At 42.8% G+C, this 22,534-nt stretch overlaps 1 protein-coding gene across 1 annotated transcript in view; it reads right to left on the reverse strand.

Moving 5' to 3' along the window:
• Positions 1-1,421: 1,421 nt before the first annotated feature.
• LOC129640226 (epidermal growth factor-like protein 6) overlaps positions 1,422-22,534 on the reverse strand; it is a 38,813-nt gene continuing 17,700 nt past the window's right edge. Inside the window, 8 exon segments of the mRNA XM_055565434.1 lie at positions 1,422-1,532; positions 5,680-5,945; positions 7,992-8,096; positions 9,764-9,844; positions 11,919-12,230; positions 18,562-18,565; positions 19,086-19,204; positions 21,480-21,614. Of these exon segments, the coding sequence (XP_055421409.1) occupies positions 1,422-1,532; positions 5,680-5,945; positions 7,992-8,096; positions 9,764-9,844; positions 11,919-12,230; positions 18,562-18,565; positions 19,086-19,204; positions 21,480-21,614 (1,133 nt within the window).

The following is a 22,534-nucleotide window of genomic DNA, read 5'->3' on the forward strand; positions in this document are numbered from 1 at the left end:
TGTTTATTTTGCAGAAATGAATTCACCTGATTTCTTCCAGTCTGATTGGAAAAAGGTTTAAACATTGGTCCTGGAAAAGTAAGTTCCAGAAAGCAGTAGTATCAAAGGTGAGAATGTTAGCTGCCAAGTTCTAAACTTCTCAGGAGTCCACACTGCTACCCAGCTTTTCGCACTGCCATCCCCTCACCCAACTGACTCCTGAAAGGTTCTAAGAGGCTGCTGTCGGGAGGCCATTCTCCATGGGTCTCGTGTGTTTCTGCCCGTTTTCCGTACAAAGGTGTTGGCAGCTTTTGTTCTGTGCTGTCTTATCAAGGAGGGTGGTGGGGCACACAGCCTGGGAGAATAGAGATAGTATCTTATTTCTTGAGAGCAGATTTGTTTCCTGACAAAGCCAAAAAAACAGTCTCCTTCTAGGGCAAAGTTTGGGCAGGTGGGCTAGTGGTCCCCTTATAAGTCTGGGGCTTTCCTTAACTCAGGACTCCTCAGCTGGGACACAAACTCACCCTGTACCTGGCATCCCTCTGGATGGGCCTCTTTGTTGGCCCACCCCCTGGGAGACTCGGGGTGGGGGACAAGGGGCAGTGGACTGGCCGAGGCCCATGCTCCCTGTTGTCCCATGAGAAATAAAGTCTGTCTCTGACCCAGGAGGCTTGTCTTTTCTACTGATACCTAATAAAACTGTGACAGGTCAACTTATTAGCTTTGCAAGTACGGCTACGGTTCTTGACATCTGAAAACATCTTCAGGTAAAAGAATTCCAGAGTAATCCCACAAGTATTCTGTGCCTGAGGAAAAAAGAAGAGCACCAAAAATATAGGTGACATCAGGCCATGCTAGAGATCAGTGCATTCTTCGGGACGCATCAAGTGCCCAAGCTGAAGGTATTCCTCCTTGCTTAGGAGAGGAGCAGGTGTGATGGGGAAGGGGCAGAAATGGTGGGAGTTAGTGTCCAGAGGAGGGAGCCCATAACAGCGATGGGAGGAGAGAGTGGGAGAGGATGAATGACAAGAGGAGTTCCATGTTGAGTAGTGGCCAGGGTCCACAGGTATGGGAGTCGTGGCTGAAATATTTGAGCTTAGGTTCGCCCAAGGAATCCAATGGGATTCCGTGCTGCTGCAGGCTAGAGATCCATGATTATAGGCTGTAGACTGGAATTCAAAACAAGATATTGGTGTTTAAGGTCGAAGAAGTTAGTCCCAAAGATTGTGTTCTTGCAGTGGACATGGCAAGGCAGCCCTCTGGGGCTCAAGAAGAATGGTCACATGACATCGGATTGTGTTTTGTTTGAAATCTTACAATAATGAGTCTATTTGAACACCACAATTTCTAAAATGGGGGGGGGGTGACCCATGATATATTGTCAAAAAACAGAAAACTGACATAAAAGCCAAATATAAAGATACAAAAGATAACAGTAGCATTCAACCATCCACAGGTAAAAGGCCATCTGGACATAAGCCTTAGACCAGAAAGACACCATCCACTGCAATTTCTCCAGTCTTGCCCTTGCCACGTTCAGCTTCAAAAATGATCTAATAATGGAGAGGTAATAAAAAATTATTTGCAAGTATTTAACACAATGATAAAATCCCACTATTTAATTGCTATTAAACTGAACTCAATTCATATGCCCCTATTCCATAGAAACAGGCTTTGACATTGAATATATGGTAATGTATTTTCCAAATGCCTGGTATCTACACTGACTGAATTACAATCAGAGAAAACAGGGCTCCTGCAACACCTAAAAGAATCTGAAAAGCCCTGAAAGCTGAGAATAGTGAAGTTTAAGAGGAGATTTTGGAATTCCTTCCCTTTTAGAAGGATAAAAAAAGCAAAACTAAAGGCATAATACGCTTTTCTTCTCAAAACCCAGGCTAGAAGAAATTTAATTATCGTCGTGAATCCTCCTCCTCCACTGGTGGGAATGCAAATTGGTACAGCCACTATGGAGATCTGTATGGTAGTTCCTTAAAAAACTAAACACAGAGCTACTGTATGATAGGCCAATCCTACTCCTGGGTGCCGAGAAAACTGCAATTCGAAAAGACAGATGCATCCAAATGTTCATTGCAGAGCTGTTTACAATAGCCAAGTTATGGAAGCAACCTAGATGTCCATCGACAGGTGAAGGGAAAAGAAGGTGTGGTGTAATGGAATATTACTCAGCCATAAAAAGGATGAAATAATGCCATTTGCAACAATATGGATGGATCTAGTTGGTCCTACTGAATGAAGTAAGACATAGAAAGACAAAAATGTGATATGATTTATATATGGAATGTAAAAAAAGTAGTGGGAAAAAATAGTACATATAAATGTATTTACAAAACAGAGCCACAGACATAGAAAACAAACATGGTTACCAAAGGGGACAGGGGTAGGGAGGGATAAATTGGAAGATTGGGATTAATATATATACACTATCATATATAAGATAGTAACTGGGAATTCCCTGAAAGTCTTTTGGTTAGGACTGGGAGCTTGCACTGTCAGGGCCCAGGTTCAATCCCTGGTCCGGGAACTAACATGGATGGACCTAGAGAATATCACATTAAGTGAAGTAAGTCAGACAGAGAAAGACCAATACCATATGATAACAGTCATATGTGGGATCTAAAATATGACACAAATGTGGACTTCCCTGGCAGTCCAGTGGTTAAGACTCTGCACTCCCAATGCAGGGGGCATGGGTTTGATCCCTAGTCGGGGAACTAAGATACTGCATGTGACACATTGGGGCCAAAAAATAAATAAAATAAGATATGAGAAAAGTGAACCCATCTACAAGACAGAAACAGACTCATAGACATAGAGAGCAGACTTGCGGTTACCAAGGTGGAGTGGGGGAGGGTGGATTGGGAATTTGGGGTTAGCAGATGCATTGGAGGAGGAAATGGCAACCCACTCCAGTGTTCTTGCCTGGAGAATCCCAGGGACGGCGGGGCCTGGTGGGCTGCCATCTATGGGGTCGCACAGAGTTGGACATGACTGAAGCAACTTAGCAGCAGCAGCAGCAGCAGCAACAGCAGATGCAAACTATTAGAGAATGGATAAACAGCAAGGTCCTACTATAGGGCATGGGGAACTCTATTCAGTACCTTGTGATAAACCATAATGGAAAAGATTAGGAAGAAGAATTATAGTTAGGTCCCCTGCATATGAGCCGTCAAGTTTCTAGCTTTCAGAGATGCAAACGTACGTTCCATTCATGTCAGGCGTGAGTGACATTCCAGCTCGTCCTCTGTCTCCTATTGCTGAGGATCCTTCAGCTCTACCATCTCCCACCTCCTCTCCCTCCTCCATCGGTAACTCCTCTTGCCTGGTCCACTTGATGCCAGCCCCTGTGTGCCAGCTGTTGTACTGCACTACTGTGCTTTCTGAGGTACTGTACTGTAACTTTTTCCACAGTTTATTGTGATCCACACAGTCAAAGGCTTTGGCATAATCAATAAAGCAGAAATAGATGTTTTTCTGGAACTCTCTTGCTTTTTCGATGATCCAGCTGATGCTGGCAATTTTGTCTCTGGTTCCTCTGCCTTTTCTAAAACCAGCTTGAACATCTGGAAGTTCACGGGTCACGTATTGCTGAAGCCTGGCTTGGAGAATTTTGAGCATTACTTTACTAGCGTGTGAGATGAGTGCAATTGGGCAGTAGTTTGAGCACTCTTTGGCATTGCCTTTCTTTGGGATTGGAATGAAAACTGATCTTTTCCAGTCCTGTGGCCACTGCTGAGTTTTCCAAATTTGCTGGCATATTGAGTGCAGCACTTTCACAGCATCATCTTTCAGGATTTGGAATAGCTCAACTGGAATTCCAGCACCTCAACTAGCTTTGTTCGTAATGATGCTTTCTAAGGTCCACTTGACTTCACATTCCAGGATATCTGGCTCTAGGTCAGTGATCATACCATTGTGAGTATCTGGGTCGTGAAGATCTTTTTTGTACAGTTCTTCTGTGTATTCTTGCCACCTCTTCTTAATATCTTCTGCTTCTGCTTCTGAAAGAGATGGGAATAACAGACCACCTGACCTGCCTCTTGAGAAATTTGTATGCAGGTCAGGAAGCAACAGTTAGAACTGGACATGGAACAACAGACTGGTTCCAAATAGGAAAAGGAATACATCAAGGCTGTATATTGTCACCCTGCTTATTTAACATCTATGCAGAGTACATCATGAGAAATGCTGGGCTGGAATAAGCACAAGCTGGAATCAAGATTGCCAGGAGAAATATCAATAACCTCAGACATTCAGATGACACCACCCTTATGGCAGAAGGTGAAGAGGAACTAAAAAGCCTCTTGATGAAGGTGAAAGAGGAGAGTGAAAAAGTTGGCTTAAAACTCAACATTCAGAAAACGAAGATTAAGGCAACTGGTCCCATCACTTCATGGGAAATAGATGGGGAAACAGTGGAAACAGTGTCAGACTTTATTTTTTTGGGCTCCAAAATCACTGCAGATGGTGACTGCAGCCACAAAATTAAAAGACACTTACTCCTTGGAAGGAAAGTTATGACCAACCTAGATAGCATATTGAAAAGCAGAGACATTACTTTGCCAACAAAGGTTCGTCTAGTCAAGGCTATGGTTTTTCCAGTAGTCATGTATGGATGTGAGAGTTGGAGTCTGAAGAAAGCTGAGCGCTGAAGAATTGATTCTTTTGAACTGTGGTGTTGGAGAAGATTCTTGAGAGTCCCTTGGACTGCAAGGAGATCCAACCAGTCCATTCTGAAGGAGATCAGCCCTGGGATTTCTTTGGAAGGAATGATGCTAAAGCTGAAACTCCAGTACTTTAGCCACGTCACACGAAGAGTTGACTCTTTGGAAAAGACTCTGATGCTGGGAGGGATTGGGGGCAGGAGGAGAAGGGGATGACAGAGGATGAGAATGTTGGATGGCATCACCGCCTCAATGGACATGAGTTTGGGTGCGCTCCGGGAGTTGGTGTTGGACAGGGAGGCCTGACGTGCTGTGATTCATGGGGTCGCAAAGAGTCAGATACGAGTGAGTGACTGAACTGAAGGGAGCTAAACTGTAAGATTTAAAATGTTTTCTTTATTTTCCGTGTTTTTTTTTATGTATTATTTGTGTGAAAACTATTATAAACCTATTACAATGCAGTACTATATAGCCAATTGAGTTAGATGGGTACCTTGGCTAAATTTGTTGGACTTACAAATACATTATAGGAACACAACTCATTCATATGCAGGGGACTTACTGTATATAGAGGTAGAACTTAATCACCTGTACAGCAGAAATGAACAACATTATAAACTAACTATACTTGAATAAAAGAAATATTTTGGAAAATGACCTTCTTGTTTCCATTCACTGTGATAAGTGCTGGGCACAAAATCAGTGAGCAGGATGTGCTTTTATGTAGTAAGGAATTTAGAGCCTGGTTTTTAAGGAAGTTGGTGGGAGGAGCCTGACACATGAGCAGTTCATTTCCACAGAATATGATATGCCTGCATCTGACAAGTCATATCGTTAGTTGTGCTGTTAAATACCTTGCCTATTTCACTCCAGAATATAAGCTCTTAAGTGGAGGGGAAAGTCTTATTCATCTCTGTAGCCCCAAGGCCTAGGTACTTCAGTAAGTGTTTTGCTTTGTTTGTTAAGTCACTGAAAAAGAGTGTAAATATCTCATTTTATACAGTTTTCGACTTACGCTTTTGGGAGTATCAATTCCGTGATACAGCTGAATTTTCCCCATCCTCCACCATTCATCCATGCTCCTGGTTTTCTCCCAGGCCAGGGCACTGTTCCTATTTTTCACAAACACTCTAAGCTTCCCTACTTTGTTTCCAGCCATCCGGTAATGAAAGAGCAAACAGAAGTTGCTGTGGGGTTGCAGGTTGGGGAGGAGAAGTTTCAAATGGCCTATGTCCTTCTTCTGACCTGTCAGGGCTGAAACAGCCATATAGTAGCCAACAGCTGGAAGAGAAGAAAAACCCACAGTTAATGAGGCCATTGCAAAGGGTTTGGCTACAGTGAATAAAATAGCTGTTAAAAAATGAACACTAGGTGCCTACGGGGAAAGCTCAAGTGCTTTTCATTTCAAATATTTAGGAACAAAATTTTCATGCTAACATGAATTTTAGAATCCTAGGGCTGAAATTCTTTGCTCTGTAGAGAAGGAAACTGAGAGTTAAAGAAACTGAGGAATTTGCTCACATTCACAAAGCTTGGTAGTAGTAGGTATGGGGTAAGAATCTAATTTAATTATCTTTAAGCAATGTAGATAATTTTCAGCTAACAGAAAATTTGTGTTCCAGAACTTTCCACCTTGGTTGTTTAATCCTGGAATGCATTTCTCCACTGAGTTGTATGTACGATGGCTAGCTGGTTAGGTGGGTCCACAGTGTGGTATTTAATTCACAACATACATGAATTTGTACTAATGGTATCATGGAGCTGAGCCACCATGTGCAATGTATCACTCCAAGTTCTGTTTGAAGATGGCGGAACACAGATCACCTTCTGTTTCTCAGAACCTTTTCCCAAGAATTTTGTAACCAGTGTAGTGGATGTTTGCTCATCTGCAGCTTTTTGGTTGTGGCTTTGATGGACTTGGACAAAAACTCTCATAGGGTGGGCTTTGAAGAAGTTGACAGAAAGAAGATACTCTAGAAGCCAGGAGAAAGACACGGTGGGTGGGTGGAGTTTTCTGGTAGTCCAACTCCTAGAGACATTCTCAGGGCCCAGATTGACATTGCTTTAGTTTTCACTGGACCCAGAGACTGCCTGGTCTTCTTCCCCAGTTAGTAAATTTGCCAGATTCAGAGAATAAAAGTACAGAATGCCCTGTGGAGTTTGCATTTCACATAAACAACATGTCTGAGATATACTAAAAAGCATGCGCTGATTATCTGAAATTGAGGCATCCTACATTTTATCTCGCAGCTCTACTAGCTACAGTCTTTTGTGACCCACTGTGGTAGGTTTCCCTTTTACTCCAGTTCAAGCCCACTTTGATCTGTCCTTGAGATTTCAGCCTTCTAAAAATGCTGATTCATCCCATGTTGAGTGAACCTCAGGGTTATTTGCAAATCAGGTGTTTGTAAATAGGGAACTTCTATCCTTTCCCTTAATCCCACATTCTAACGGAATTTTTGTTAGGAGATACCCAGGTTTCCTGATTGCATGTAAGGGCTTGCAAGGGAGGCTCTCAGGGAGGAATCAGTGTCAAGGAAGGATCTAGAAGGATCTTTTACCTGAGGGCTGGGCATATACCTCTCCAAAGAAACACTTTGATGGGTAAAGAACCAGATTTCCTGAAAGTATAACAGTTATTTCTAATTACAGAGTCAGCCTTAAATGACCAAAATTCTATTTATGCTCCAAATGGGATCTGCCTTCCAAATGCTCTGCCTCAAAGGAAGTTAGAGCCCATCAATAGTAGACAGTGGAAAGTAGGCAACTCAGAGCTTCAGCAGAGAAAAATTCAAGGTTAATTGGAATGAAAGAAATCCTCCAGCGATAGGTGGGCAAGTCCAGTCCAGGAGTTCAGAGTGCTGATCTGCTGCTCATTATGATTTCAGTGCTCTGACGGGTGACGCTCCTAAAACTCAAGGGTTAGGGAGAGCTCATATTAATATTTCCTTTCCAGATTCCTTTCCCCTTCCTCCTAAACTCAAAAGACAACCACAGAGCACCATAGCTGGTAAACTGGGGAAAAGAAACAACTTCCTTCTACCTTTTCCCAAATACTCTTAAAACTCATACAAAGCCCTACATCTGTGTCTCAGCAGCAGGGGAGTGAATACGGAAGAGGTTTGCTGGAGAATCCTTTACGGGGTAGGTGGGTGGGAAATGGACTAAGTCAATCATTTATCAGGGGAGACTTGGGAAGGTCTAAAAGCTTCTAAACATGACAAACAACCCTGACTTCACAAACAATGAGGACAATTACCCTCGAATCATTGGATACCTTTAATTCTAGGGCGGACCACAAGACATGAATCAGTGAAGACTATATACCATTATCTCGGTCCACAGGATTCCAGTCGAAATCATCTTCTATATCCTGTTTCCAGTCACAGACACCATGGTCAAAGGTGCAGTCAACTGAGATATTTAAATCTACTAAGAAAAAGGGTGCATTTCAGCATCATTAAGCGGATTAGGAAATGTTTTACCATTGGGAGCTTTGGAAGGCGTGGCCATGTTTGCAGTTTCTGTCAAGAGTTTAGGGAATTTGGGACTAAAAGATGCAAACTATTATCTACAGGATGGGTAAACAACAAAGTCCTACTGCATAGCACAGGGAACTATACTCAATATCTTATGACAAGCCATAATGGGAAAGAATGCAAACATAAATATATACATATGAATGTATAACTGGATCACTCTGCTGTGCAGCAGAAACTAACACAACATTGTCAATCAAATATATTTCAATTAAAAAAAAGTTTAGCTAAGTATGGCCATCTTGGTATCCATTTTGTTTGGCCCTGCAGTCTGCGAGGGCCTTAAACTGGCTTTAGCCCTAATGCAAGTGCAAGCCCATGGAGTCACTTGTAAAAGTGAGTTCCTCATATGACTTTCCCAATGTCCCCTGTGATTGAAACCCTCTCCTGCTTCCCAGGGCCTTGTGTCTGCCTTAGATAAGACCCCCCTGAAGCTTACTAACACCCCAATGTTTTCATTGGAATCCATCAATGCAACCTTAGCCCAACAAGCCCAAAGCACTACACACACATGGACCCTCATAGAGGTGTGTGCCCCACGTTCTGCCTGGACTTCCCTCTAGGGCCCCTGGAGGCCATGCCATGTCATTCCCCAAGACCTGGATAATAAACTTGTCTATTTCAATTTCTTTTGTGGTCTTTTGTTGAACCATCTGGCACCCAGGGGCTCCATCTAACAAATGTTCATTTAACAAATCCTAACAACTGCATGGGGTACAGGGTCAGCTAGCACAACCTTTGACCCAGTGCCTCCAGTTACTTTTATGTAGATTGGGGTCAGCAAACTAACATCCTGGCCCACTGCTTGTTCTTGCAAATAAAGCTTTATTGAAACACACCAAGCCTATTCATTTACATATTGACTATGGCTGCTTTTGAGCTGCAGTGATAGAGCTGACAGATGCAACAGAGAGTGTATGGTTCACAAAGCCTGAAATATTCAGCCTCTGGCCCTTTACAGAAAAAAGTCTTGACCTTTGATGTAGGTGCCAGAAATTACCACTGGGAAAAAGAAGAAAGACTGAGAGGTTTCTGATTTGTAATGAATACCAGACTCTGGCTTGGAATGGGGGGCTTTTGCAGTTTATACTAAGGAATAAAGGAAGGGCAAAGAAAGGGGAAAAGCTAAAGAGATAAAGGGCAGCAACTGGTTGTTGATGCATTAATGATTTGCAAAGCATTTTCACGTACATTACATCATTTCATGTGGCTGCCACAAAAATTCTACAATCATGACCATTTTTAAGAAAGTAAAACAGAGTCACAAGTGATTTGACCAAGTCCTCCAGACTGAGGGTTGGAACTAGACCTGACTCCTAAACTAGATGGGAATCCAGGCTGTCCATCTACATATATCTTAAGCCAGTACAAACACACAGCCTCTTCTCTCACTTTCCTTTCTTCTTAACCCTTATTTTCCCCTATTCCAGAAAAGATATTTTATTTCTGTCTAAATTCTAAAATTAAAAGATGCTAGGTAATGCTTGATTCCATTCTTCAATATTCTTTATGAGTGCTATTACCCCTAAAATATACTCACTCCTAATATATGTTACTCACCCTTGTGTTTCAGATGGGATGGTGTAGTTTTTCTTTGGACCAGAACCAGATCAACTTCACTCACTTCATTCACCTTAGGAGCTAACAATGAACACTTGATAAAAAAAAAAAAAATCCCTAAAGCCCCACATACTAAGAAGGTACGAATCAGTGAACAAAGAGGGTTTATCATATATGGCTTATCATACATAGCTGGCCATTCGTAACCATGGGCTCCACATTTACAGATTCAACCAATGACAGGTTGAATATATATTGTTTTTAAAAATCCAGAAAGTTCCAAAGAGCAAAACTTGAATTTGCCTTGCATACCAGGAAACCATTTACACAGCATTTACATTGTATTAGGTCTTTTAAGTAATCTAGACACTACTTAAAGTATAGGGTAGGATGTGTTTAGGTTATATATGAATATTGCACCATTTTATATAAAACTTGAGCATTCATGGATTTTTGTGTCTGCGGGGGTGCCTGGGACCAATCCCCCAGGGATACTAAGGGACAGCTGTGTTCTACTTACAGAGTATGTTACAGCAATGTTTCCCTAACATTTCCAAAGCATTCATATTGGTGCCAGTTTCCACATCTAGAACATCTTTTTCAAAAGGTGCCCCAAGTGGACCCCATTAGGCATCACCTAACTAACCTAAACACAGCATATTAAAAATCTGAGACATGACTTTGCTGACAAAGATCCATATAGTCAAAACTATGGTTTTTCCAGTAGTTATATATAGATCTAAGAGTTGGACCATAAAGAAGGCTGAGCACTGAAGAACGGATGCTTTCCAGCTGTGGTGTTGGAGCAGATTTTTGAGTCCTTTGGTCTACAATGAAATCAAACCAGTCAATCCTAAAGGAAATCAATCCTGAATAGTCATTGGAAGGATTGATGCTGAAGCTGAAGCTCCAATACTTTGGCCACCTGATGGGAAGAACTGACTCCTTAGAAAAGACCTTTATGCTGGGAAAGATTGAAGGCAGGAGGAGAAGGGGACAACAGAGGATGAAACAGTTGGGTGGTATCACTGAGTCAATGGACATGAGTCTGAGTAGGCTCCAGGAGATGAAGGACAGGGAAGCCTGGCATGCTGCAGGCCATGGGGTCACAAAGAGTTGGACACTACTGAGCAAGTGAACAACAATAACAACAACAATGGGGCAAGCACAGACAAGGCAAAATAGAGAGGGAGCAACAGATGCCTGGTGAGAATGGAAGGGAAAGTCCCAGGCTGGGTCAACATGGAAATCCCCCTGCAGGGGCCGAGGCTGATGATGGCTCTGTACAGTCACCGGTGACAATGGTGATTCTGTGGCTCATGTAGAAAACTGAAGCTTAAGCTCTATATAGAATGTTCCTCTATTTTACCTTTTAAAATTATAACCACACAACTCTGACATTCTCCTTTCACTGAGTGTGCCTGTAAAAAGTGCCTTCAAGAAGGAAAAAGGTAGAGTTTAGCAGATCTACCTGGGTGGGCGGGATGTCTCTGGGGTTTAGGGGTGTGCTGCACCCAGAGCTGGGCAGCCAGATGACTGAGCTGACAGGACAAGCAGGCTTCCTTGGTCAGGAGCAGAAGGAGGGTCTGCATCAAATAGGACATCTCCCGGGTAAGTGGAAAAGGCTGACCTTCTGTGCATCCCACAGCAGCAAATGTGATTTTTTTTTTAATTTTATTTTATTTTTAAACTTTACATAACTGTATTAGTTTTGCCAAATATCAAAATGAATCCACCACAGGTATACATGTGTTCCCCATCCTGAACCCTCCTCCCTCCTCAGAAGATGTTAGTTTCCAGACCATGTAGAGAACCTTGCTTCTTCAGATTTAAAGCTGACCCCATCTTACATAGGCTTCTCTGGTGGCTCAGACAGTAAAGAATCTGCCTGCAATGCGGGAGACTGGGGTTCGATCCCTAGGTTGGGAAGATTCCCTGGAGTAGGGATTGGCTACTCATTCCATGGGCAGAGGAGCCTGGCGGACTGCAGTCCATGGGGTGGTAAAGAGCTGCACACGACTGAGCGACTAACTGTCACACTTCACTTCACCATCTTAGTTACGGCATCTTCCTCTTTCCTGTCATTTGCCAGGGAAAACTACAATTCACTTTTCATAAGATGCATAAATTAACAAAAGTCATACTTGATACTCACAAAACACATCTCCACGAAGGCTTTGTTCTTGCTCCACATGGTTCTCATCTCTTTTCTCATCCTCCAGCCTCTCTTTCTTTCTGTTTTCATTCCTCTTCTTTTCTCCGTGAGGGTTCCCATCTCTGGAAATGCTCTCTTCAGAGCTGAAGGGCTCCCAGTCAACCTTTGCGGTGGGTGTCCCTCTGGGTTCTGCAATGTTTTTCATTTTTACCTTCTGTCTCATGCTATTCTTATGAGCAAGCAATTTCTTAATTCTGTCCTTGATGGTACGAGGTGCTCTAAGGAGTTCTTTCACAGAATTCTCGGGGATAACTAAAACCAACAGTAAAAGAGAAGTTCCACATTGACCAATAATCAGATGTCTCACAAAAACGGAGCATTTAAAAAATGTCAAAGTGCAGTCAATGAATGCTTCCAGAATCAACACATATGAGGCTCAATCATCTGATATTTTAGAAAGAACTGCATTTGCATCTGTTTTAAGTGGTTCCAATGGTTACAGCGGAATCTTAACTACCTTAATCGTTCAAAGACAAACCTTCGTTTTGCTTCTTAAACTATGATGATGAAATACCTGCTCCTACCAAGCTGGGTCACAGATCACGACGTGATGAATTTTCCAGAATCCTCTAATATTTCTGTTTTCACATTGGTATTTGTCAAAGCTGCTGTTGCCCGGGGACCCCTGTAATTTGTTTAAATGTGATGTTAAAAAATTATAGCTAGCACTATGTTGAACCATACGTACATTGCCAATAAGGAGCAATTTGTGACCTACAAATTTTTGACTTTTGATTCAGTGTATACATATCTTTGAATTTCTTCACCTCAACCAACTAGTATCAAAAGCTAAATGATTTTCCTTATTGAGAGGCATCTATATTTAGTTTTACATTCATTTCATATTTCTCACCACTAAATTAAATTCTTTTTTAAAATGCATCCTTGTAATAGACTGACAGACACAGAAAGCAAATTTATGATTACTAAAGGGAAAAGGGAGTGAGAGATAAAATAGGAGTTTGGGATTAACAGATACACACTACTACTATATATAAAATAATCAATAAGGACCCTACTATACAGCACAAATCCCTGGTCAGGGAACTAAGATTCCCACATGCTATGGAGCAACTAAGCCCACATGCCACAACTAGAGAATCCGTGCTCTGCAATGAAAGATTCTGTATGCTGCAACTAAGATCTGACACAGCCAAATGAACAAATAAATGACAAGTTGACTTTTAAAAAATGCTAGGATAAAAAGAGGGCATTTATAAGGTTAAAATGGGTGAATACATGTCAACTACTAAGATCAGTGGCCAACATATATTGGGCCTGTGTCTACTATTATTTTTAGAATTCATCACCAGAATGTCGAAAATCTTCTACTAAGTTAAATTCTTTTCCAGATCATACCTCTTCTGCTTATGTTATTACTGAAGGAAAAAGTATTGGAATGGCCTCATTGTACTCACATCTATATTCTTGAATATGCTCTGTAAAATGTGAACTTCTAATGATTAAAGCATATGTTCAATGACTAAAGAAGCTGCTTTCCAATGGGAACCACCATTGAATTTTGGTAAAGAAGCCATTGTCACTATTACTCCTCCTATGAGTGCATGGTTGTAGAGCATTTAATACATTCTGGGCTGGAGTTAAGCCCTACACATGGATGCTTATTTATTATGTATGGATTATTTCATGTAATAGCCAAAACAGTATTAAGGGTCAGACACTATTATGGGCTTCCCAGGAGACATAAGAGACACAGGTTCAATCCCTGGGCTGGGAGGATCCCCTGGAGAAGAGCATGACAACCCACTCCAGTTGCTTGGAGAATCCCATGGACAGAAGAGCCTGGCAGGCTATAGTCCATATTGTCACAAAGAGTCGGATATGACTGAAGCAACTTAGCATGCACGCACACACTATTTTGAAGAGAGAAACTGAGATCCTGATAGGCTAGTTTGCTCTCAGACCATAGGCAGTAGGCTAGGGAGCCAGGAATCAAGCCAAGGCAATTTGATTCCAGAAGCCATGCTCTTGGTAACTAAATGACACAGTGTCCTTTCTTAAATTGACTGTTACTAACCAAGTTGGGTAGTATTAGAGTTTTGATTTCCTTAGAATGACGTATAGCTGCTGTCAAACTCAGACCAAATTATCTAATGGTGCATTATTAATACCCACATATTCCCTGGTGGCTCAGATGGTAAAGAATCTGCCTGCAATGCAGGATCCTTTGATCCCTGGGTTGGGAAGATCCCCTAGAGAAGAGAATGGCTACCCACTCCAGTATTCTTGTCTAGAGAATTCCATGGACACAGGAGCCTGGTGGGCTACCGTCCATGGGGTTGCAAAGAGTCAGATATGACTGAGAGACTAATACATACACACACGTATAAGAACAGTAAAAGAATACACACATCCACATTTAGGTTGCATTATTCTTTGGATACAGATGGTGCATAAGGATAATTGACTAACTCCTCTTTTGTACTGCCATCTAGGGTCTGGACTTTTTCAAAAATAATACACTCATAATAAAAGCTACTTTATTATTATATACAAGCAGTTCACACAGATACAAATGTATTTTACAACACAGCATTTTATAATGCTGAACACTAATTAGATGTGGTTCTCTCATTTTTCTATGACTTTTCTTTGCATATAAGGGTGGATTTTGGTCATCCTTTAAGCAATGTGTGTTAAGACGTTAAGATCAATTTTCAAAAGAGACATGGCTGTTTATTTTACAGAGAATCAATCAAAACAGAATGGAAAGGACTGGGCAAATAACATAGTGAGTGACCTGAAGATAGTTTTCTTTTGTAAATAAACATTTTGGCAAAAGACTAGAGAAATGATTCTGCTGCAGAATGGAGAGCAGCAAAATTAATGATTTTTCAGATATCAAACAGAACATTGTGATAAGTTTGAGGTTTTGAAGAATCAAGAAAAATTTGTTTTAAACTGCTCCCCTAAGTAAGCTTAGAGTTGGATGACCAAAGAAAAAAAAAGTTTTCTTAGCATAAGAAATGTTTAGGTTGACCAAAATAACAAACAGCTCATTAACAAACAGCTCATGCAATTCTATGCCAAAAAAAAAAAAAAAAAACAAGCCAATCAGAAAAATGGACATTTCTTCAAAGAAGACATGCAGATGGCCAAAAACCACATGAGAAGATGCTCAACATCACTAATTATCAGAGAAATGCAATCAAAACTACAACGAGGTATCACCTCATATCAGTCAGAATGTCCATCATCAAAAAGTCCACAAACAGTAAATGCTGGAGAGCATGTGGAGGGAAGGGAAGCCTCCTATACTGTTGGTGGCAATGTAAATTGATACAGCCACTGTGGAGAACAGTATGGAGAGTACTTTAAGAACTAAAAACAGAACTACCATATGATCCTGCAATCCCACTCCTGGGCATATATCCAGAGAAAACTGTAATTCAAAAATATACATGCACTGCTAAGCTCATAGCACTATTTACAACAGCCAAGACATGAAAACAACCTAAATGCCCATCAACAGAGGGATGCATAAAGAAGAGGTGGCACATATATACAATGGAAAACTACTCAGCCACAAAAAAGAACACAGCAATGCCATTTGCAGCAACATGGATGGACCGAGAGATGATCATACTAAGTGAAGTCAGTCAGGTAGGGGAAGACAAATTTCATATGATAGTACTTATACATGGAATCTAATTTTTAAAAGTGATACAAATGACCTTATTTACAAAATAGAAACAGACTCACATATTTCAAAAACAAATCTATGGTTATCAAAGGGGAAAGGTGGAGGGGTGGACAAATTAGGAGGCTGGGATTAACATATACTCACTACTATATATATATATATATATATATATATATATATATATATAGACACATATATACCTGAGTCACTTTGGTGTACATCTGCAACGAACACAACATTGTACACAAACTATACTTCAGTAAAATTTAAAGACTGTTTGGGTTGATGGGGGATTTACAATCTCTAAACACTGGGCTACAATAACAAAAACATGGGTTGCAAACAGCTACCCCCTTGCTCGCTTACAAACAGTGCCTTCATTTGGACGTTGGTGACACACTGTGGTTTCAAGAGGGGCCAGTGATTAAGAAGGAAGAGCACTCCAGGTCTGTTTTGGCCAGTTCTTCCTAATCTCTGTGATTCTTTGGTCTGGGGACAGGGATGAGTACGTGGAGGTGAGTTGAGTTGCTCCCTTACTGACACAAGTGTTTTTCCAGTGAACCTTTTTTCTCTATACACAGCATTGTTCTGCATTTACTTTTACAGGATTTCAGAGTCAGGAGGAGCTAGACCTTAATGAATATGATTGAAACTGTGCTAATAACAGTCTGAGCCAGAGCTAACTTTATTGAGCATCTACTATGTGCCCGGCCGAACTAAGCTCTCTGTCTATACTACCTCATTCAAGTCTCAATGAACCTATGAGAGAAGTATTGGGAAGAATGTGGGGGCCCCCAAACATAACCCAAGATAAGGATTTGGGTGCAGGTGGTTTACTTAACAGGTGATTCCAGGAGGCAGAAGAGGGGTAAGAGGGACAGTGAGACAGGAAGGGAGGAGAGTCAAAAATGTTGCCTCGATGGACAGGTAATCACTGTGGGTGTCAAGGGACATCTGGGAACCAGCACAGAACCCACCTCAGAGCTGTCCTGCTGCACAGGGGAGGCTGGGGGATTGAGGTGTAGATCCTTGGCCCCCACGGCTTGAGGACTGACTATCCCTGGGGGTGAGAACTTGGGGCTTTAGCTCTGGGAGGAAGGCGCAAGGCCACGATGCAGGCAGAGTCCACTGCACTGGGGCTTGGGACATGCACAGAACTGTCCCTCACCTCACTGGAGTCAGGGGTCTCTGAGGGATGGTGGCCTGGCCCCTTCTGAGGACTCGCTAAAGGGCCACCATGGGGCCCATTTCAGATAGAAAGACACTGAGTTTAGAGAGGTGAAGCACCTGGCCAAAGACCAAGGGCAGTATGGGGTACAGCTTGGATTCAAATTCAGGCCTTCCTAGCCCTAAGCTGGGCTGTCGACCAGACGACCTGAGACCAGCGAGGCCAGAATTGACATGTGCAAAGTTGGTGGCGTGAGGGAGCCCTTGACCACTGATCGTGTGTGGAAGGTTTACTGATTCCGTCCCTTCTTGGCAGGTCTTTCAAAATTATGGCATCTTTCCTGCCATCCCACCTACCCATGCACATCCCTGCACAGGAAGCCAGTCTCTCAGCCTTTCTTTGAATAAAGTTCCAGAAGGACACCATGGGCACGTCTACACAGAGGGACAGAAACCACAGCAACAAGCTACTGGAGACCGAGGAGTCGCTGAATCCCATCTCTAACCAAAACGGGGGCCCTCCTGGAGGCCATGGTCCCCACTCCACAGGTTCTCTTCACTCTGAGATCCCTGATGGGGAAATTTGTCAGAGAGAATGCAGTCCCGCTCTTGGCCTACTTTGGCTATGGGAAAGCACTTTTACTTTTGTTGTTGTTCAGTCTCTCAGTCATGTCCGACTCTTTGTGACCCCATGGACTGCAGCATACCGGGCCTCGCTTCCATCACCAACTCCTGGAGTTTGCTCAAACTCATGTCCATTGAGTCGGGGATGTCATCTATCCACCGCATTCTCTGTCATCCCCTTCTCCTCCTGCCTTTAATCTTTCCCAGCATCAGGGCCTTTTCCAGTGAGTTGGCTTTTTTACTTTACATTCCTCAAAATATTTACAGGTATTATGTCTGCTTTTCCACACCCTTTTTTTTTTTTTCCCCTTCCAGGTTAAACGCTGCCCCGTTCTTTTGGCAGTTCTTCACAGAATGTGATTTCCACACTCATCTTCTTTGCTTATACTCTTGTGTACATCATCTCATCCGGTGCCGCTGGGGTATGATGAATCTTTTATGAGTGTGGTGCTCAGAGTCCATCATGGTGTGTGGGCTGTTTATTTTTGCCATCACTGAGTTCAGCTCTGTTGTCATCAGGAGTATCAGCCAGGTGGGGGTACAGGATAGGATACAGGTCCAGGGACGACTTACAGCCATATTTATTGGAATATGTGGCTATGCTCCTAAGGCATCTACGAGAGAGTAGAGTTAGGGTGTCCAACAAGTCTTGGCACACAATGAGCCAATGCTAAAAGGGACATGATCAAAGGATAAGCCCAGGTGACTAAACAGAGTGGGACATGGTTGGTCAGGCACGTGACTGACCTGTAATCTTTGCTGGCTGGTCTTTGAAGATATTCTGGGTGCTCACCATGCTTTCTAGTTTTCTTCTCTTTCAGGATGCATGACAGGATTAGATATATTTTCTCCCCTGCTTCCAAGCTTAATCATGATCGTCCACACTTCTTTAACTGCTGTGATGAATCCTCAGCCTTGGATTGACACCGTGATACCATAAGACAGTGGGACCTCTGTCAGCCTGCATTCCTAGAAAGAAATGCCCTGACAACTCTCTCTGGGTATAGCACAAGTGGCAAAAGAAACTGTGATTATTGTTGCAGCTTTTGACAGCAGTGATGTTTTCATTGAGTGTTTCAGAGTTTACCAGCTGAGCATTAAAGAATTCATCAGCAGAAACCATGAGACTTGACTCTACTTTAAAAAAAAAAGTGAATAGAGGCTTGAGGAGGATTACAAAGGGAGGTTCGCTTCATTGTACATTTTTTTCAGTTATACGTTCTGAAAAAAGTCCTGACTCACATGGTTAAAAACCTTCTCCGGTTCTAAGCCACTGACTCTTCAGGACTGTTTGTTATTGCCCCATATTCGAGCCTCTCCTGACTGATACATTTGCTCAGTGTCATCGTCCTCAAATTTTATTTTCAGTATTTGAAAACATGTCCTGAGCAGAAGACCCTTCAGAATCCCTGCGGTGCTTTAAGTGCAGTGCCTACAACTTCTGTGAGAACAGGAGGTGTGGTCTGATTAGCTGAGAAGACCAGTCAGAGGCGGAGTTAAGTTTCCAAACACTGTATGCAGGCATCCTGCTCCCCTTCTGCTCCCAACACACCAGAGGGGAAGGAGCAGGGAGAAGGAAGGGAGGAAGGAGACAAGGAGCAAATGCTTTATAGGGAAGAGCCAAGATGCGGTGACCAAGTGCACTTATGGGCGCACTGCTGTCCGCTGCCTTTATACCTCTGCTTGCACTTGCACTTGAAGGATCCTTGGGTATTGAGGCAATTGGCATGGAGGCTGCACGTGTGGGTATTCGCAGCACATTCATTTATATCTGAAAATGTGAACAGTCGCAAGAATCATCTTGTGGTAACAGCACTTGCTGAAAGACTATCCCCTGAACTTGAGTAACTCCAGGGCCAACCACTCCACCCAGCCAGCGAACCCTATGTGGCCAGGGAACTGAGAAGCGCTGAGGATGCCTGATGCCTTGGCCCAAATCCCTGGCTTTGCTTGCTGCTCGGTATGGTGGGAGGGTGTCTGCAGCTCACCTCCGCCACAGAAACCTCCTCTCCTGCTTATCAACGCTCCTGACATCTCTAAGTTGTTCGGGCTTGATTGCATAACATTGTCGTCGGCCAAACTTACCACTAAATAACAATATCAGAAAGTAAATTCTATAGATGGAAGGGCTTGGGACTCCTTGCCCACAAAGAAGAAGACGGGCTAGGAAGCACTGACATCATCTGAAAAATGTGAACCTTTTGTTCACAGACTGCCAGGAGCAGGGGTTAGGCCGGTCTGAGCTCGTCTGTTGGGTTTAGACTCAGAAAGTTTACTGAATTCCACCCATGTGACAGCTTCCTTGGCCTTCTTTTCCTTCCCGCTTTTTTGCTATACTTCTCGAGGGCTTCCCATGGGCACTTGTGGTGAACAACCCACCTGCCAATGCAGGAGACATGGGTTGGATTTTTGGGTCTGGAAGATCCCTGGAGAAGGAAATGGCAACCCACTCCAGTATTCTTGCCTGGGGAATATGCACACAAAACAGGCTATTATTTGCTTGTTTAATTAATTAATTTCTTTATGGCTGTGCCATGTGGCATGTGGGATCCTAGCTGACCAGGAATCGAATCTGTGCCAGCCTGCAGGTGAAGTGCAGAGTCTTAACCACAGGACCACTGGGAGGTCCCCTAGGCTATTGTTTTTTCCTCAGCCACAAGGGGGCTCAGGTGCTGATCTTAATCACTTGTTAAATCACAAGGATTTGCTTCCTTTGACAGCTCCCCGTGTGGACTCCCACCCTGTCCTGTGGCATCTCCCTCTAGGTCTCAGGAAACAAGCTCCAACTCTGTGACACAGCCTGGAGATGGACCCCAGAGATGGTGGGTTCTGGAGCATCTTGGAGGATCCCAGCTCACAAGAAGTGGGGATGTTACAAGCAGGATTTGGATGGCCTTTAGGCTTGAGGGAAGAGCTATGGAGGCTTCATACGATGTGTTCAAAACCCAGGAATGGATATTTCCCCAACACGATTACACAGGACACGTCCTGGTCAGCTCTGAGCTTAGGGTGGAAAGAAACCCTACTTTCCCTGCTGCTGTCAGCTTTCCGTGTTACGCACACATGTGTGTCATGGGCACGTTATGTAAACAGGAATCTCCAGGGGGCTGAGATGTCTGCAGGACCAGCCCCATTCATGCTCTATCAAGGGCAATGGGAAGCCGTGCAAGGGCTCCCCAAACACCCCACTTCACTTGCTCATTGAGACTTGGAATTCCTTCCCTAAGGGACAGGATTTCTGATTTCACCCATATCAGGCCGAGAGCTGAGTGATACCTCAGTCTTATCATAGAGTCATCTTGATGACCCCAGAAAGCGAACATCTTAGGGGACATAGAGCTGGAACCATGGGAGGGTTGAAGGAGGAGTGAGGAAAGAGAACATTGCATCTCCTTCATTCATTTTTCTAAATCCATTCCTGAGGGAGGCTTAGGCAAGGGCCACTGAGGTCAAGATTAAGCAGGACTTGTTATGCCTCCTTTTATCAAATATAAATATGCTTCACTGTCCTCATTTTCAGGGCTTTCCAGGTGGTGCTAGTGGTAAAGAAGCCACCTGCCAATGTAGGGCACATAAGAGATGCAGGTTTAATCCCTGGGTTGGGAAGACCTTCTGGAGGGGGAAATGGCGACCCATGGCAGTATTTTTGCCTGGAGAATCCCATGGACAGAGGAGCCTGGAGGGCTACGGTCCATAGGGTCACAAAGAGTTGAACACAACTGAAGTAACAGCACTTTTAGCTATACCTGGAAATAGAACCAAAAATATAATCAAAATGAAACCAATCAATTTTTTTTTCAAAAAACCCACAAAAATCATCTCAAGCTATTTCTCTCCATAATAGAGCTACAAAGACTGCGATTCTTTACGTTAAACTTTGATTAACCTGGCTTCATGTAATTCATGTCATCAGAGTTCCCAAATGACAAAAATTTAGAAAAATATAGCTTTCTTTGTGTTGTTAAGCTGGTCAGTTCAGTAGATGGTTCAACTAATAGACTGAACTGATGTATAAATACCTGTAAGAAAGCCTATAGGTTTCTTACGTACACAGTCGTACCGGCCACTGATATATTTCAGTTCGAATCCAACATGACATTTGCAATAGTAGCTTCCAAATGTGTTCACACATCTTCGATTGTAGGGGCAGAAGGCTTTATCAGAGACACATTCATCAATGTCTAGGATGGAGAACCAGGATACATCAGACAGAACAAGAAAGCACCCTCCCTCCAACACACGCTTGTGCCCGCACCCAGAGCACACAGCACGCACACACACATGTGGTTTCTTCACTGGAAAACTCTGATTATTCTGCTACCAATGTCCTATCCTCCGGGAAGAGTTCTGGATCCCTGAGGCGCATTCACTGGATTTCTATCACTTTGTACAGCTTATTTTAGAGGTATTATCTTGCTGTAATGGCATTACTTCTATTCTCATTTTCTCTCTCATTAGACCCTGCCTTTTCTGGGGCAGGGAACATACGGTGGCACTTGGTACACAGACACTCCATTTTGCTGAAGGAATTAATATTCTTCCAGCTATGGATATTGCATGGCAAACCTAATACACAAACATTCAAAGCTTGCATTTTACGAAAGAATTATTTCATGAGCAACCGCCTCCAAGTCCTGTCATATTGTCCCAAATCAGAAACACGGTATCTAAAGAATGTACTGATACATAAATCATGGGTCAGGTGGAATGAAGCCATGATGCAACTTAGGAGACAAGAGGCTTCCTTCCTTTGCTGCCATGGAAAGTCACATCACCGAGGGGCTGACAGCTATGCTGACCAAACCATTAAGACTCAGACTTTGCCTTAACTTTCAGATGTCAAATCAAGTAAATTCGGAGCCATCATTATTTTGAAACAGTGGTTAAACAAGAAATTTGGTGCTGGCTTATTGTTCTTTTTGCATTCTTGATATAATTAACGAGTAAGTGTTGGATTGACCAAAATTATTTTTCAGGGATCACTTTCATGTACATTAAGTTTCTCCTCCAATACAAATGGCACTTGACAAATCAAAGAGGTGGGTGAACACTTGGATTCATTTGGTCAAGAATTAGCCTTGACATAAATCTGATTTTACTG

The sequence above is a fragment of the Bubalus kerabau genome, chromosome X (assembly GCF_029407905.1).
Source record: "Bubalus kerabau isolate K-KA32 ecotype Philippines breed swamp buffalo chromosome X, PCC_UOA_SB_1v2, whole genome shotgun sequence".
NCBI lineage: Eukaryota > Metazoa > Chordata > Mammalia > Artiodactyla > Bovidae > Bubalus > Bubalus kerabau.